This window comes from Bos indicus, chromosome 20 (genome assembly GCF_029378745.1).
Source record: "Bos indicus isolate NIAB-ARS_2022 breed Sahiwal x Tharparkar chromosome 20, NIAB-ARS_B.indTharparkar_mat_pri_1.0, whole genome shotgun sequence".
In the NCBI taxonomy this organism is placed as follows: domain Eukaryota; kingdom Metazoa; phylum Chordata; class Mammalia; order Artiodactyla; family Bovidae; genus Bos; species Bos indicus.
In genome coordinates this window covers 40,178,614-40,197,792 of record NC_091779.1, presented here as the reverse complement: position 1 = coordinate 40,197,792, position 19,179 = coordinate 40,178,614, and the positions used below count along the sequence as shown (strand labels likewise).

At 42.5% G+C, this 19,179-nt stretch overlaps 1 protein-coding gene across 1 annotated transcript in view; it reads right to left on the bottom strand.

Moving 5' to 3' along the window:
• Positions 1-214: 214 nt before the first annotated feature.
• The window catches only part of ADAMTS12 (ADAM metallopeptidase with thrombospondin type 1 motif 12), a 392,866-nt gene continuing 373,901 nt past the window's right edge, over positions 215-19,179 (bottom strand). The window contains exon 24 of the mRNA XM_019982926.2: positions 215-4,364. Coding sequence (XP_019838485.2) covers positions 4,186-4,364 — 179 coding nt within the window. The 3' untranslated portion in view covers positions 215-4,185. The remainder of the gene's footprint in view (positions 4,365-19,179) is intronic.

Here is a 19,179-nt window from a genome sequence, read left to right as displayed (position 1 = left end):
CAATCATTTGTGAGAAGAGACCCAAGTTCTACTTCACCTGGGACATGACTCATCTCATGACATACGGATTTAGGGGTGGAAGAGGAGGGAGTCTGTAGGGAGTGAGGGAGGGAGGAATTGACAGACCCTCCTCCAGGTTGCTAAATTTCAGAGTTGTTCTGGTGGCTAGTGGGAGTCTCATAGCAGGGGTAAATGAATCACATGGAAACATCAGTGAGTCTGGCCATTTATTGATGCCACACAATGGCAGGCTATGGTTAACATTCTGGTTTTACATACTGTGGTACCCACTGAGGTACCCCTTAAGGAGTCTGGGCCTGGGAAAGCAGTGCAGAGATGCAGAGAGGACAATGGATGAGGCCTTGGACCACATGCAACCACTTTAGAGGGCAGAAACAGGCAGAATTGTGCTTTCACAACCATATTTTTTTGACATAACTTAAAATAATACTAACAATATTTGAACAAGCAATACCAAAAAAAAAAAAAAGCATCAGATATGTTGGTTAAGTTGTAGCACCAGACAGTTCATGTCATGAGGCCTCCCTCTTGAAAGTGAATCGCTGTGCACTCATTTCATTGTCCTAGGGCTTCATCCTAAAGTCAGAAGTGCTATGGCTTGTAATCTCTGGTGAAGCAATGTGTAGCTTTCAGTGTTTCGGGGATTTTAACAAATTAATTGGGAAATTATAACCCAAAACAATATAAATCCTTCAAATCATGTTCCAGAAACATGATGAAGGTTATCAACAACACTCGATATCTGAAAGCTTCACATTGGGATGGCTCCACCACATAGAGATGGATCAGGAGATTGGACAGAGATACACGCTTAAGAAGTCCCAATATTAAAATGAGTCACTCCTACAAAGGGGCAACTGCTTGTATCACAAGTTGATTTCATTTTTACAAAGGTATTCACTCTTTTGTCTCTTGAAATGTTTCCTCTTGGTGGTTTGAATTATGTTTGGATGTTCAAGAACTAAACGAACACATACTTTTTCAGAGAAGAGTTAACTCTACCACTGGGAGAGGTGACATAAACCAGATTGGGCTTGAGACCCTTTATGTATTGAAGCACCAGGCCTTGTGGTGGCCTCTCTGGTTCATGGTAGATGTGTATCCAGTGTCTCTTGCTACACTTCTCACTTGCTTGTTCAAGGTGGGAGGAAAGGAGGCCATGGAGGAAATAAAGCAACATCGCTACTTCACGTTGGCCCCTGTGAGCACCAAAAGAATGGTGAGATGTCATCTAGGTTCTTGTCTTTCACGTTTTCCTGTTAATCTGAGGTCCCTCTCTTATTGCTAGCATGGGGACCATTCAAAACCCTGATGACCCAAAGTTGAGTGACTGTCAAGGCAACAACTAAGTCAGATGACCCCAGGAGCAAGTACTATCTTGCGACCCAGAATGACAGATGCTACACAACTGTCTTACCTCACAGCCTCAATACAGGAAGTGAATGTTCATGATGCAGGATTAGGGGCCAATATTCTGCCTTTGAGAAACTAGAGAAAGGCCTAGAATAGAGCACCTGGTCAGACCCTCTCTACATTTCTACCATCTTTTCCTCATGGGTCATAAATAACATTTCGCATATTGGGAAATCTGGCCTAGTTTAGTTTGCTGAGGTCACGGGAATCTGGGTTTGTTCCTGAGTTTTGTAAAACTGGTCATATCCAGGGCTCTGATGATATGCATGATCCCGGGATAACAATTGTTGTTGTTCAGTTGTTAAGTCTGTTCAACTCTTTGTGACCCCATGGACTGCAGCATGTCAGGCTTTCCTGTCCATCACCATCTCCCAGAGTTTGCTTAAACTCATGTCCATTGATTTGGTGATGCCATCCAACCATCTCATTCTCTGTCATCTGTCATTCAGTCTTGTCCAACTCTGTCCAACTCTTGTCCGACTCCTTGTAACCCCAGCCAGGCTCCTCTGTCCATGGAATTCTCCAGGCAAGAATAATGGAATGAGTTGCCATTCCCTTCTCCAGGGGATCTTCCCAACTCAGGGATCGAACCCATGTCTCCTGCATTGCAGATAACTCTTTACCATCTGAGCCACCAGAGAAGCCCTGGGATAGCAGAGTACCAGGTTAAGTTAAATCCATCCAACTTACTAAATTAATCCCCTTGAAAGCCTATACCACACTTCAAGGACAGTTTTTGCAAATTGCCTCATTAGAAAAAAAGTCAGGTTCTCTTCTACTCCTGTCACTGATGATTTATGTGTCTTCTCTCTCAAACTGATTTCACCAGAGACTGTCATCAGCCAGCAATGTTTAGATTTAAAGACAGAATATAAGAACCTAATCATACAGAAATAAATTCCCTGGTTTTGGTAAACATTTTTACTTTTCTACTGTGTCTGGTCTTATCTCAAATTCCATCCCAACCCCAGTGTTTTATTTTCCACAGGCATTTATCAGAATAATACACAGTAATGGCTTAAAAAAAAGCACATAATATAAAAATTTTCAGCTTCTGGTATCCAAGCAATACAACTGGCGTTGGCCAGCAACACCATTACACATTTAACAGAGGACGCATATGGATTTGCCCACTTGTACATCTATCTACATGTTTATATTCGTTCTGCCACCATCTGCATATTAGCACCATGTTTCAATAGCACCATTCTGCTGAACAGAGAGAGAACTCAAGGGAAAGATGGGACATTGTGTTCCATGGTGAATGTTAATGGTACTTGTGAGTCTGAAGACATGTGGCCCATGACATGAAGATGACTCTCCTGCCTTCCCCTCTGTCAAGAGCTGGTTCTGAAGGCTTCTTTCCCTGGGGGCTCCTCTCACCCTCCCCTGATTTTCCAGGTTCAGTTCATATAAACACCTCCTCTTATATACCACAAAATTCATCTTCAACTTGAGACCATAACCTACTTTGACTCCTGCTGGGTGATGGGAACATCAAAGATTCAGCCTTCTTAATTTTTTTGGACTCCCTGACTCACCTGTTCCCTTCAAGGAAACAGATTCTCAAAAGTAACTACTGGGTGTGCTAGAGAGTAGGTCAGCTTTACCTCCTTTTTGAAAAGTTTTTTTCTTGAGACTATTAGTTTATACAAAGTTTGTCTATACTTGATGCAATTTACCTAGGTCTTAGCAATATTTTCGTCTAGAGCTCCATTTCCCAACCTGAGGGTGGGTGGGCGGGTGGTAGACGCAGACCTGGCTGCAGCACTTGTGATGTATAAAGCCCCAGCAGTGGAAAGATGTTCACTCTGACTTGAAGACCCAGGCAGGGGATGTGCCAGGGAAGGGAAAGTCACACAGGAAGACGCACATGCTCTTCTGCAAAGGAATGGGTATGTGCCAGGGAAGTGGGAAGAATAGAAGCCCACATTCTCTTCCTTATACAAGAAACTGATTTCTGATCATTTGTTTTTTAACAGTTTTCATAGAAATTATCTAAAGTCAGAAATGTCTTCTATATAACCTAAATCCCTTAGGTTTACTAAAGCTACAGTTCCTGCCCATTTCCTCCTCTTCTAGTGTCCCTAGGAAGGCACGGGAGTCTAAACAGCTCAGATGTAGAGTCTACAGGGAATAGGGACAGACTGAGTCTGTAGCCAAGACTTTTTCTTCCTGCCTCAGTTAAATATTGGGTAAAGAAAGCGGTCCCCTGCCTGGATGAATTACAAGAATGTTCCCAAAAGCTCTCCCATGACATTTGAAACAGTAGCTGCCCCAAGTAAGGAGATTTAGGGAAAAAAAGAAAAAAGAAAAAAGGGAGTGATTTCATCAAAGTAAATTAACAAGAATATTTGTTCCCTGGATAAGTGAGGCTCTATTTCCTGATACTCTCTTGAGGTAGTCTGGGAAAAATATGGTCTCTCTGTTTTTATCTTTAAGGGAGAAACAAAAGACATCATTTCATAGACTTGTCCAATTCGATACCTTTCCCAGGAGATGATTCCATGAGAAGCCCAGTTCTCCTGGCCACCTCACCTGCCTATCAGGGAGCAGTGAGCACAACAGTGCCATGACTCCTGCGAGGGACACTGTGTGACTAAAGGGACGTAGTGTGCTTTGTTTTGTTATGAGTCAAGGTTGAACCTGAAACATGCAGAATAACACGGCAAGAAAGTGGTCCCTGGGCCAGAACATGTCCTGGTCAGCAGGCTGCTGCAGTCTATGGTGGAGGGTGGCTTCCTTCTGCACTTAGGGTGCTTTGGGGTTCTTGAGTGGCTGTCGCTTTCTTGGCCTTTGGGTATGGGCCACATGTGTCTGGGAACACGACAGGCAGCACTGAGCCCTCACGGTGGGCACAGAACATTTCTTCATGGTTTTAAGTGTCTGGCAGAAACTGGCTGATAAGTTGTCCTTGATGCAAAGGAGATCTGTGGGAGGAGACAAATGATGAGAAAAAAACAAAAGATGATCTTTTTGTTAAGTGAAAGAGCACAACTTCTATTAATGGAAGATTTTATATGTCTACTGAGAAAGGCTCCATAGCGATTCATAATAGTTGACATCTACTGACGGTCACTCCTGTGCAGTAATGTGTTGATTATAATGGTTCCTATTTTAACTAATAACAACATGTTTGAGCCTAGTTATAATAACTTAAAATTCACAGTCCAAAACCACAATTACATTTGTACCAGCCTAATATCTTGACCATCCTTTCCTCACACATGATTGGACTAGATTCCTCAGGGACCATCCTCGCATATTCTGTGGGTGGTAGATACTCAGACTGTAGTGGCCCTTGTCTGGAAGAAGTTCAATAAGGGCCCAATAACAGATTTTTCTTTTATAAAATGAAATTGGTTTAAACTTTGCTTCAGTGCCTTTCAGAGCTCTGCCTGATTTTCTTTCTCCATTACACATTTGAATAGTCCTACAGTAAAGCTTTTTACCCCAAACAGGCTGCTGTCCTTTGTAAATAGAATTGTCAGTAAAAGCAGAAGTTGAGGTAATATTCCTCTTTACCTAAATCTGTGACAGCGTTTTGCCTCTCTCTGCATTTTTCACCTTCAGGTCACAAAGGCAAAAACTGCTTTTCACCTGCTCTGAACTCATCATTCCTTGACAGTGCCTTTTTTTTTTTTCTTATTCTTCATGAAGAGATATCTTCTATTAACTGTCTAATTCCATTTGGTTTGCAAGTGTTAGCTGCACTTGAGAGTAGGTAACAGAACCCACGACCTTTTCATTGCTGCTGCTTTTCTTCTTCAGGCCTCATCTTAAAACTATTATAAAAATCAGTATCCCCTAATCTCACAGGAAACTTCTGTATGTGATCTGATATTTCAGAAAGAGTATGTATTTCTACCAAGTGTTCCTACTGTGGAGTAGGAATCTGAGCTCTTCATCTCCCACGTTCCTGCAGGTGTTCTCCATGGGGCCTATCAGAATGCAATGCACATCACAGGCCATCCACTAAAAAGACTGCAATGATGGAAAAAAAAAACACCTTACTTGCTTATATAGCTGAATGAATCAGTTCAGTTCAGTCACTCAGTCGTGTCCGAGTCTTTGCAACCCCATGAATTGCAGCACACTAGGCCTCCCTGTCCATCACCAACTCCCAGAGTTTACTCAAACTCAAGTCCATCGAGTCAGTGATGCCATCCAGCCATCTCATCCTCTGTCGTCCCCTTCTCCTCCTGCCCCCAATCCCTCCCAGCATCAGAGTCTTTTCCAATGAGTCAACTCTAATACAACACATTAAATTCATGTTCTCAAGATGCATGCATGCGTGTGTGCTCGCTTCAGTCATGTCTGACTCTTTGTGACCCTATGTACTGTAGCCCGCCAGACTCTGCTTTCCATGGGATTCTCCAGACAAGAATACTGGAGTGGGTTGCTCTTTAGAATGAGGCAGGACTTCCTTCCTAGGCTTTTGGCTTTGGAACAGGGCCCAGCATAGATGCCTAGGCATCATAGGGTTGCTCTGATTTCTAAGTCTCTCCTAAGATCTAGTCAAGGCTATGGTTTTTCCAGCGGTCGTGTATGGATGTGAGAGTTGGACCATAAAGAAAGCTGAGCACAGAAGAATTGATGCTTTTGAACTGTGGTGTTGGAGAAGACTCTTGAGAGTCCCTTGGACTGCAAGGAGATCCAACCAGTCCATCCTAAAGGAGACCAGTCCTGGGTGTTCATTGGAAGGACTGATGCTGAGGCTGAAACTCCAATACTTTGGCCACCTCATGCGAAGAGTTGACTCATTGGAAAAGACCCTGATGCTGGGAGGGATTGCGGGCAAGAGGAGAAGGGGACGACAGAGAATGAGATGGCTGGATGACATCCAACTCAGTGGACATGAGTTTGGGTAAATTCCGGGAGTTAGTGATGGACAGGGAGGCCTGGCGTGCTGCGATTCATGGGGTCACAAAGAGTCAGACACGACTGAGTGACTGAACTGAACTGATGTCTATTTTTCTCCTTTTAAAACTGAGGTTCCAGAAAGGCTTACTAACTGGCCCACCATCACACAGCTGGAAAGTAGACGGTTATGCTGGAGTCTGAATGTTGCCTTAGTGCCTCTAGAGCTTTGCCTCCAAGAGAATGGATCTTTTGTGCTGGTGATGGGGGACGAGGGGCCCACATGGACAGGTTCTTCCCTGACCAGAACATCTTCATTTGTTTAACCCAGGGCTCCCACTTGTCAGGCCACACCTCTAGGAATAAAAGGGACCCAACCAAGCCTGGTGTCCTTGCCTGATCTTGGGAACCATTGGATCACAAGCCCTGCTTTTCAGTGGTTCTCAGACCCCTGGGAACATGTAGGTCCTGAGTCTTCCTGTTTGAAAGTGAGGAACTGGAAAGAAGAGTGGAGGAGGGCAGTGACCTATATTGGGAGCCTGTGTTCCAGGCCTATTATTAGCAGCTCATTTAGACAATGACTGTGAGCCCAACAACATGGCAGGGCTTAATTGCACAAGTTCTCCTCATTATTGTGAAACAATGAAGGCTGGCTGTGTTCATCAGCCAACTGGATCCCAGCCGAAGCACACACAATGCTTATAATTAGGGGCAACTTAGAGAGGACATCCCAGTTTGCCTATGTCTGTTCAATAGAAATCACACTTGGAACTTAAAGGGACAGTTACAAGCTTGTTCCCTTGCTGTCAGCTATGTCTAAGTTGAAGGGATAACATTTTGCCCACAAAAGGTAAAAAATAATTTCCATATTGTTGGCAAATACAGATTCTGTAAGACTTTGGGTTCCTTGAGGCCAGGGACTGTGGCATACTCATGTCTGTATCCTCACTTTTTACATTTTGCCTGAAATGTATCTTGTGATCAGCAATATTTGCTGAACAAATGAATGAATTGAAATTCTGTTCATCTGGTAGAATATCTTTCAGTAGAAAGTCTGCTGAGGAATGGCCAAGAGGGAGCAGTAAGACCCTGAGCCCACCTCTTCCCACAGGCATACTAAAATTACAACTATGTACAGAGTAACTACTGATGAGAAAGACTAGCAGAAAAGATCTTCTACAACTAAAGATATAAAGAAGAAACCGTAAGGAAACAGGCAGGCAGGATGGAGATGTAGTATAGTTAAGACCCATAACTCTGGGTGTGTAGACCACAAATGAAAATAATAATCACAGAGGTTCTCCGTGAGCAGGGGGCCTGATCCCCACATCAGGCTTCCCAGACTAGTAGTCCTGCATGAATAATATGAGTTCCCAGAACCTCTGCCTTAAGGCTGATACCATTCAAATTTAGAAGAGCCAAAGGGCTGCTATAAATAAAGACCCCATTTTTAAAGGGCTTCCTTGCTGGCTCAGATGGTAAAGAATTTGCTTGTGATGCAAAAGACCCAGGTTCAATCCCTGGGTCACGGAGATCCCCCAGAGAAGGGAATTGTTACTACTCCAGAATTCTTGCCTGGAGAATCCCATGGACAGAGGAGCCTGTGGGCTACAGGCAATGGGGTCACAGAGAGTTGGACATGACTGAGCAACTAACACTTTGATTTAAAGGGCACACACAAAATTTCACACTCTCCAGGACCCAAGGCAGAGGCAGTAATCTGAAGGCAGTCTGTCTGTACCAGGATGCCCCAGGTCAGGCAACCACCAGGTGCAGACACAGCCCCAGTCACCAGCAGCCCTGCTGCTTTAAGACCCCCTGAGCTGCCTTGACTTGGCCCTGCCCACTGGAGGGCCTAGGGCCCAGCCCTTCACACCAGTGTGCTAGGACTAGCTCCAGGACCCCCAGGACCCAGTCCCCACCCACCAGCAGGTTGACACATGAACTCCAGGACCCAGAAGTCCCAGGACCAGGTTTCACCCTGAAGCTTGCCATGTCAGTAACCCCTGGCCTTTGTCCATTTGGCAGGCCAACATCTGCTCTGAGACACCTTGGACCCTTCATCCAGCAGCCCCAGGATATGGCCCTACCTACCAGTGGGTCAATACCAGCTCTAGGACCCCCGAACCTGGCTCTACCTATCTGTAGGCTGACATCAGCTCCAAGTCACCCTGGGTCACACATCAGCAGGCCAACAGCAGCTTTGGGACACCATGGACCTCATAGCCAGTCATGTCAAGAACCAGCTCTGCCTACAGGTAGGGTTGTAGTCAGCCATCTCATGTCCTGGCCCCACCAAGGCAGAGCCTGGCAGAAACCTACAGGAAGCCAGCCACACCTACAAGACCACCCACAGTGGTCAGCCCATCACAACAGAAGGACCCATGCAGCCCAGGTGGGGACACCTTTAGAGCATAAAGCTTTTGTGATGAGAGCAGACTATGCTGCTGGAACACACAGGATTTCTCCTACAAAAGGCTGCTTCTCCAGGTCAGAAAACAAAACCTATCAAATACACAGAAATAAAAAGAGCAAATTAGGCAAAACGAGACAATAGAGGAATATATGCCAAATGAAGGAATAAGATAAAATCCCAGAACTAACTGCACTGAAGACAGGCAACCTATCCAAAAACGAGTTCAAGGTAATGATTATAAAGATGCTCAAAGAACTTGAGAGAAGAATCAGTGAATACAGTGAGAGGATTAACAAAGAAAGACTCAAATAGCTGAAGAATAGAATAGCTGAGATAAAAAATATACTAAAAGGAATTAACAGTGGATGAGATGATAGGAACAGATCAGCGAGCTGGAAGACAGCAGTGGAAATACTGAAGTTGAACAGAAAAGCAAAAAAAGAAAAAAAATGAGGACAGTTTAGAGACCTCTGTGATACAATATTAAGTGCACTAACATTCACACTATAGGGACCCCAGAAGGAAAATTAGGGAAATGGGCCGAGAACATATTTGATGATGTAATAACTAAAAACTGCCCTAACCTGGAAAAGGAAAGAGACATCCGGGTCCAGGAAGCACATAGTCCAAAACAGGATCAACTCAAAGATGATCACATTGAGACACAATGTAATTAAAATGGCAAAAATTAAAGGCAGAAAATTAAAACCAGCAAGGGAAAAGCAACAAGTACAAGAGCACTCCCATAAGGCTGTCAGCTGACTCTTCAGCAGAAACTCTGCAGGCCAGAAGGGCATGATATATTTAAAGTGATGAAAGAGGAAATTCTTGGTTATAATCAAGAATATTCTACCTGATGGAGAGATCGAAAGTTTTACAAAAGCTAAAAAAATTTAGCACTACTAAACTTATCTGGTGACTCAGAGAGTACAGAATCCACCTGCAATGCAGGAGACCTGGATTCAATCCCTGGGTTGAGAAGATCCTCTAGAGAAGGGCATGGAAACCCACTCCAGTATTCTTGCCTGGAGAATCCCATAGACAGAGGAGCCTGATGGACTACAGTCCATGGGGTTACCCAGAGTAGGACACGACTGAGTGACTAAGCACACAAATTAGCTTTACAAGAAATGCTAAAGGGACTTCTATAAGTGAAAAATGCCACAATTAGAAACATGAAAATTACAAAAGGAAGAATTAAATGGTAAATACAAATATACAATAAAGGCAAATACACCAAAAAATCCATCATGTAGAAAGATTAAAAGGCAAAAACCGCAAGTTCATCTATACCCACAGTAAGTAGTTAAGGAATACACAAAAACACATAAAATATGATGTCAAAAACAATAAACATGAGAGAGAGGAGTAAAAATGCAGGGTTGTTAACACATTATTGACCAGGGGATTTTAGTAGACACTAATGCCTATGGCCAGTGAATTGGTAGGTAAGTGAACACTGAAATGTCTCCAGTCAGTAAACATTCAGGTGAAAAACAGATGTATTAATATGTCTCTGGTCAATAATGTGTTAAATGCATCCTATACATAGGAAATCCTAAAAAGATGCCAACAATAACTACTAGAGCTCATCATTGAATTCAATAAAGTTGCAGGATACAAAGTTAATATACAGAAATCAGATGCATTTCTACACACTAACAATGAACTATCAGAAAGAGAAATAGAAGAAACAATTCTATTTACAATATCAAAAAGAATGAAATACCAAGGAATAAATTAAAGGAGTTAAAAACTGTACTTGGAAAACTATCAGACACTGATGAAAGAAATTGAAGATGACACAAACAACTGGAAAAATATCCTGTGTTGATGAATTGGAAGAATTAATTCTGTTAAAATGACTATACTACCCAAGGAAATCTACAGATTTAATGCACTCCCTATCAAATTACCAAATGCATTTTTTACAGAACTAGAAGAGATTAGATAGAGTGCCTGATGAACTATGGAATGAGGTTTGTGACATTTTACAGGAGACAGGGGTCAAGACCATCCCCATGGAAAAGAAATGCAAAAAAGCAAAACAGCTGTCTGGGGAGGGCTTACAAATAGCTGTGAAAAGAAGAGAAGCGAAAAGCAAAGGAAAAAAGGAAAGATAGAAGCATCTGAATGCAGAGTTCCAAACAATAGCAAGAAGAGATAAGAAAGCCTTCTTCAGCGATCAATGCAAAGAAATAGAGGAAAACAACAGAATGGGAAAAACTAGAGATCTCTTCAAGAAAATTAGAGATACCAAGGGAACATTTCATGTAAAGATGGGCTCGATAAAGGACAGAAATGGTATGGACCTAACAGAAGCAGAAGATATTAAGAAGAGGTGGCAAGAATACACAGAAGAACTGTACAAAAAAGATCTTCACGACCCAGAAAATCACGATGGTGTGATCACTGACCTAGAGCCAGACATCCTGGAATGTGAAGTCAAGTGGGCCTTAGAAAGCATCACTATGAACAAAGCTAGTGGAGGTGATGGAATTCCAGTTGAGCTATTTCAAATCCTGAAAGATGATGCTGTGAAAGTGCTACACTCAATATGCCAGCAAATTTGGAAAAGTCAGCAGTGGCCACAGGACTGGAAAAGGTCAGTTTTCATTCCAATCCCAAAGAAAGGCAATGCCAAAGAATGCTCAAACTACTGCATAATTGCACTCATCTCACATGGTAGTAAAGTAATGCTCAAAAGTCTCCAAGCCAGGCTTCAGCAATATGTGAACCGTGAACTTCCTGATGTTCAAGCTGGTTTTAGAAAAGGCAGAGGAACCAGAGACCAAATTGCCAACATCCGCTGGATCATGGAAAAAGCAAGAGAGTTCCAGAAAAATATCTCTTTCTGCTTTATTGACTATGCCAAAGCCTTTGACTGTGTGGATCACAATAAACTGTGGAAAATTCTGAAAGAGATGGGAATACCAGACCACCTGATCTGCCTCTTGAGAAATTTGTATGCAGGTCAGGATGCAACAGTTAGAACTGGACATGGAACAACAAACTGGTTCCAAATAGGAAAAGGAGTACATCAAGGCTGTAGATTGTCACCCTGTTTATTTAACTTATATGCAGAGTACATCATGAGAAACACTGGGCTGGATGAAACACAAGCTGGAATCAAGATTGCCGGGAGAAATATCAACAACCTCAGATATGCAGATGACACCACCCTTCTGGCAGAAAGTGAAGAGGAACTAAAAAGCCTCTTGATGAAAGTGAAAGAGGAGAGTGAAAAAGTTGGCTTGAAGCTCAACATTCAGAAAACGAAGATCATGGCATACGGTCCCACCACTTCATGGGAAATAGATGGGGAAACAGTGGAAACAGTGTCAGACTTTATTTTTCTGGGCTCCAAAATCACTGCAGACGGTGACTGCAGCCATGAAATTAAAAGATGCTTCTTGGAAGGAAAGTTACGACCAACCTAGATAGCATATTCAAAAGCAGAGACATTACTTTGCCAACAAAGGTTCGTCTAGTCAAGGCTATGGTTTTTCCTGTGGTCACATATGGATGTGAGAGTTGGACTGTGAAGAAGGCTGAGCGCCGAAGAATGGATGCTTTTGAACTGTGGTGTTGGAGAAGACTCTTGAGAGTCCCTTGGACTGCAAGGAGATCCAACCAGTCCATTCTGAAGGAGATCAGCCCTGGGATTTCTTTGGAAGGACTGATGCTAAAGCTGAAACTCCAGTACTTTGGGCACCTCATGCGAAGAGTTGACTCATTGGAAAAGACTCTGATGCTAGGAGGGATTGGGGGTAGGAGGAGAAGAGGATGACAGAGGATGAGATGGCTGGATGGCATCACTGACTCGAAGGATATGAGTCTGAATGAACTCCGGGTGTTGGTGATGGACAGGGAGGCCTGGCGTGCTGCGAATCATGGGGTCGCAAAGATTCGGACACGACTGAGTGACTGAACTGAACTGAGAAGAGATTAATTCTTATTTTATTTTATTTTTTAACTTTACAATATTGTATTGGTTTTGCCATATATCAATATGAATCTGCACATACACACTGAGGAAACCAGAATTGAAAGAGACACGTGTACCCCAATGTTCATCACAGCACTGTTTATAATAGCCAGGATGTGGAAGCAACCTAGATGTCCATCAGCAGATGAATGGATAAGAAAGCTTTGGTATGTATACACAATGGAGTATTACTCAGCCTTTAAAAAGAATACATTTGAATCAGTTTTAATGAGATTAATTCTTAAATTTGTATGGAAACACAAAAGATTCCCCAATAGCCAAAACAATCTTCAGAAAGAAGAACAAAGCTTGAGGTATTACATGTCTGATTTCCAACTATATGACAAAGCTATAGTAATCAAAACAGTATGGTACTGACACAAAAACAGACACTGCTCGATGGAACGGAATAGAGAGCCCAGAGATGGACCCACCCTCACATGGGCAAATAACCCATAACAAAACAGTGAAGACTATACAATGGGGGACTGACAGCCTCTTCAACAAATGGTGCTGGGAGAATGAACAGCTACATGCAAAAGAATCAAACTGGACTCTTCTCTCACACCATGCACCAAAATAAATTCAAAGTGTATTAAAGGCTTAAGCGTAAGAAAAAACCCACAAATCTTCTTGAAGAAAACAGCAGTACATGCTTTGATGTTAGTCTTAGTAATTTTTTTGGGGGGGGATCTATTTAGGCAAGGGAAACAAAAGCAAAAAATAAATGGGGATATATCAAAATAAAAATCTTTTGCATAGTGAAGGAAAATATCAACAAAACATAAAGGCTGCCTACTGAATATCCAAGATCCTGATGCTGGGAAAGACTAAAGGCAAGAGGAGAAGGGGATGACAGAGGATGAGATGGTTGAATGGCATCACTGACTCAATGAACATGAGTTTGAGCAAGCTATGGGAGTTGGTGATGGACAGGGAAGCCTGGTGTACTGAAGTCCATGGGATCGCAGAGAGTCAGACACGACTGAGCAACTGAACTGAACTGAACTGAATAGGAGAAGATATTTGCAAACAGTGTATTTGATAAGGGGTTACTATCCAAAATATACAAAGATCTCATACAGCAACATCAAAAAGCATACAACCTGATTAAAAAATGGGCAGAGGAACTGAACAGAAATTTTTCCAAGGACATACAGCTGGGCAACAGGCATGTGAAAGGATGCTCAGCATTACTAATCATCAAGGAAATGCAACTCAAAACCACAATGAGATATCACTTCACACCAGTCAGAATGTCTTACATCAAGAAGATCACAAATGTTGGCCAGAATGTGGAGAAAAGGGAGCCCTTGTGCCCTGTTGGTGGGAATGCAAGTTGGTACAGCTACTATGGAAAACAATATGGAGATTCCTCAAAAAATTAAAAACAGAACTAACATAAAATCCAAACATTCCATTCCTATGTATTTACCCAAAGAAAACAAGAACACTAATTAGAAAACACATATGTACCCTTATGTTCATTGCAGCAACAATAGCCAACATATGGAAATGACATAAATGCCCATCAATAGAAAAATAGATAAGATGTATATATCATTCAGATATGTACAATGAAATAATACTCAACCACGAAAAAGAAATGAGATCCCGCCATTTGCCACAATATGGATGGACCTAGAGGGTATTAACACTAAATGAAATCAGACAGAGATCTTATATGTGGAATCTCCAAAAATAAAAAACAAAAACAGACTAATATATACAGAGAACAAACAGGTGGTTGCCAGGAGAGTGTAGGGTAAGGGGAGGAAAGGAAATAGGTGGAGGAGATTAAGAGGTACAAACTTCCAGTTACAAAATTAATGAGTCATGGGTATGGAATGTACAGTGTGGGGAATACAGTCAATAACTCATATATTTGTATGGTTACATACCATAACTAGACTTATCATTATGATCAGTTTGAACTGTATAGAAATATCAAATCACTATGTTGTATACCAGGCACTAACGGTGTTGTTTGTTATGCTTCAAAAACGAACTCATAGAGAAATAGGCCAGATTTGTGGTTACTAGGGTTGGGGTCTTTTCACCAGATCTAAGACAGAGGATGAGATGGTTGGATAGCGTCACCATCTCAATACACATGAGTTTGAGCAAACACTGAGAGATAGTGAAGGACAAGGAAGCCTGCAGTTCATGGGGTCACAAACAGACGGACACAACTTAGCAAGTGAACAACAACAACAGAGGTGGGTGGTGCAGGGGGGCGGGGATTGGATGAAGGCAATCAAAAGGTAGAAACTTCTGGTTATAAGTACTAAGGATGTAACATATAGCATGACAAATATAGTTAGTGATGCTGTACATTATATATGAAAGTGGTTAAGAATCCTAAGCATTCTCATAACAAAACAATTTCTTCTATTTAATTTTGTATCTATGAGATGATGTCCATTTGCAAACTTTTCATGATTATCACTTCCTGTTGTAATTAAATAATTATATGTAATTAAATAATTATGCTGTACACCTTAAACTTATATAGTGCTATATGTCAATTATATCTCAAATAAAACTGGGACAAAAAATTTTAGAAGGCTACTGACTCAAATGTTTATTTGTATCAACTTTAAGTACTGTCATTCATTATTTCTTTCATTATTTGTATTTACTTCTGTACCCCTCATTCCCCAAATTAAAAAGCAACAACTCAAGAATGGTGTGCATAAAGGGTTAGCTTTTGATTTTTAATCATTATGAATGTAATGTCTAGCATATGGATGATACTCAGTAAATATTTCTGAAGAATTAAAAAATTTTTTTTCTAAACCCAGATACTTGGATTCTATAGTCTCCACTATGAAAGTGGTAATTCTAATTTAAATTTTAAGTCACTAGCAATTTAGACAGCACGTAAAGGAAGTAAAAGGCAAACCTTACATGAATTCATACCTGATTTTACAAGATGGGCGTGTGCTCAGTCGCTCAGTCATGTCTGACTCTTTGCAACCCCAGGCACTATAGCCCACCAGGTTCCTCTGTCCATGGGATTTCCCAGGCAAGAGTACCAGAGTGGGTTGCCATTTTTGTCTCCCAGGGAACTTCTCGACCCAGGGATTGAACCCGTGTTTCCTGTGTGTCCTGCATTGGCAGGTGGATTCTTTACTACTCACCACCTGGGAAGCCCAAGATGGGCTCGGGGGCACGTTTACTGTGGTGGCTGGCCAGCTGAGAAGAATCTGGGCATTGGATGACTCATTTCAAAGCATTTTAGAGGGCATGGGTGTCAGGGTAGCTTTTCTTAAATCCAAGAATCTCATGCAGCTGCTCTTTCCTGTTGTTTCTATATGAGTAAGCATGGTTCTGCCTTCAAGAGAAGCTTGTAATTACCTTTTGTGGTCCTGATAATTGTTGGTGAGTAGAATTCATTGTTATTTACATCCATTGCCAGCCAACTGGAGAAGGCAATGGCACCCCACTCCAGTACTCTTGCCTGGAAAATCCCATGGACAGAGGAGCCTGGTGGGCTGCAGTCCATGGGGTCGCTAAGAGTCGGACACAACTGAGCGACTTCACTTTCACTTTTCACTTGCATGCACTGGAGAAGGAAATGGCAACCCACTCCAGTGTTCTTGCCTGGAGAATCCCAGGGATGGGGGAGCCTGGTGGGCTGCTGTCTATGGGGTCGCACAGTCGGACATGACTGAAGCGACTTAGCAGCAGCAGCAGCAGCCAGCCAACTGTTAGTCATCATCTCTTCAGTGTGAGATTTCAATGTAAAATTTACCAGATACACATTTAACCCAATTTTGATTGTTGAAAATTGTCTTAAACTCTCGTGTTGCTGGGCAGTGCAATGTATGTATAATGTAAAATAACCAATAGGGACTTTCCTGGCTGTCCAGTGGTTAAGACTCCATGCTTCCACTGCAGGGAGCATGGGTTCAATCCCTGGTCAGATTCTGCACGCTGCATGGTGCAGCCACAAACAACAACAACAAACCCTAGGCATGGTCAACCAAGACTATGTTGCTGCCTCAATTATATAAAAACCAACATAACTTAGAAGAATTCTGTGCCCTCAGCATTTTAAAAACGTGGTACCACAGAATGTGATGAAATGAAAGGAAAAGAGTTCCAAATTGACCCTTTGGTCTAGAACGGGATGCTTCTTATGAAAAGAGGCTCATCACTGCTAATTATTAGAGAAATGTGAAACAAAACTATGATGAGGTACCTATAGATTATCATATTAAGTGAAGTCAGAACAAGAAAGACAAATAACACATGCTGTCACTTATACTGTATGTGGATTCTAAAATATGACCCTGATGAACCTGTCTATGAAACAGAAACAGACTCAAAGGCATAGAGAACAGGCTTGTGGTTACCAAGCACGGGGGTGGGAGAGGGATAGATTGGGCTCCTGGGATTAGCAGGTGCAAACTATTATATACATAGAATGGATAGACAACACGGTCCTACTGTATAGCTCAGGTAACTATATTCAATATCCTGTGATAAACCAGAATGGGAAAGAACATGAACAAGAATATATACAATGGAATCACTTCATTGTACAGTAGAAATTAACACAACTTTGTAAATCAACCATAGTTGAATAAAATTAAAAAATAGAACGGGGTGCTTCTCAAGCTTTAAGGCACATCCAAATCACCTGGGATTCTTGTTGAAATGCAGATTCTGATTCCGTAGGTCTGGGGTGAGGCCAGAGATCCTGCATTTCTGACAAGCTCCCAGGTAATGCCAATGCAGCTAGTCCAGGGGCCACACTTTGAGTAGCTGAGAGTCTGGAAGGCTAAAACTTAATAAAACCTCTGAAAACAAGCCCCCAGTAGCTCTGTTTGGAGTTTTGAGTAAGGCCAATGACAGCCACTGTCAAATGCATGCTGGTCAGAGAGAAGCTGCATGTGATCATTAGATCTTAAGCATTTTCTCAGTGCACTTTGTTCAGGATTTCCAACCCATACCTCTCTCCTGACTTCTGCACCTGTGTAAAAACCAATCACAGGCCACTCCTACCTAAGGATTCATAGACTGCTCTGAAAACATATCCCACACAGAACACAATACCTTTCCTGGTTCCCAAATCCACCCTGGGCCTCCTCTTTCAGGGAATGGTAGCCTCATCTACTCAGCTACCCAAGTCAGACATCTGGGCTTTGTTCTCCCTCCTCTTTTCCAGCACAAAGTCCTGTCAGGTCTCTCTTTTAAGCAGCCCTTGAATCCACTTACTTCTGTCTGTCTGTGCTTCTGCTGCCTTAGTTCACGCCACACACATCTCCTGATTAAGGTACAGTTGCGTCCCTGACCTGGTCCCCTTCTCCACCTGCCACAGTGCAGCATGCATGACTCTCTTACCTTGACTCCCCTGTTTGGAATACTTCAAGGGCTCCCATCTGCCCTAGGCATAAATCAGCTCATCAGCATGCTTCACGAGGCTCTTTATCCTCTAGCTCCAGCTTACCTCGCTAGTCCTACTGCTTCCTAACTCCCCTTGAACTGTGTACTGTATTTAGACTTACATGCCATGACATCATCTTCTTCCTGCTTACTGCATACCCTGAAAGCTGCTCTTGGAAACTGCAGCCTGACCTTTCTACTCATCCTTCACTTCCCTCCACCCCCACCCCCAGTTTATGTTTGATGACCTTCCCAAGTACTCTCTTAACATCATAACCTCACTGGTTGGTGATCTTCCTCATTTGATATTATGTTTGGCACACAGCAAGTGTCCAACAAATATTTGTTAAATAAATACACGATCTGTAGATAAACAATCTTTAGGGAAACTCTTCACATTATATTTACTCTGACCACAGTCTCTGCTGAATGCCAGCCCTCAGTGCTTGGAAGGAGGCAAGGAGCAGATCTATAAACCACAGGTTTCACTACTTCTCACGCTGAAAAATATTTGAAAAAAGGCTACTACCAGTAGAGAGCCTTAAATACCTTCAAGTCTACCTTTCCGTCTACCTTTCCTGGGAGCTTTTGGTCAATGGTATGAGAGTGTGGGTGTGTGAACTCTCAGCCCATTGGCCTCGAGAGCAGACAGCTCTGAGACTTAACTTTCCCCTGGAGCGTGCCCGTGGGACCAGGTTGAAGTCAGGACTGTGTCTGAAATGGCAGGCTGGCTGTGCTTTCTCCCTTTTCTGTCTTATTTCCCTCTCCCTCAGCATCTTCCATGGGAGCACTTCCTTAATGAATCCCTGGCACACAAGTGTGCACCTTGGAGTCTGTTTCTGCAGAACCTAAGACAGCAGTGCTGGATAATAGAAAGGGCCATTTAGCGCTTGACTGGGTTCCTGAGAAAGGCTAGATAGAACATTTCTCAGAAACCTTTGAAAAAACAGAGCGATTCTCATTTGTGTGGGAAGTCAGTGTGAATGTGCTCTGAGATAGGAAAAAGGATGAGATAGTCCCTCAAGGAACTAGTGTCAAACTTCACCAAATCAGACAAATGGCTCCCAGAGGAGCTGGCTCAGTAACA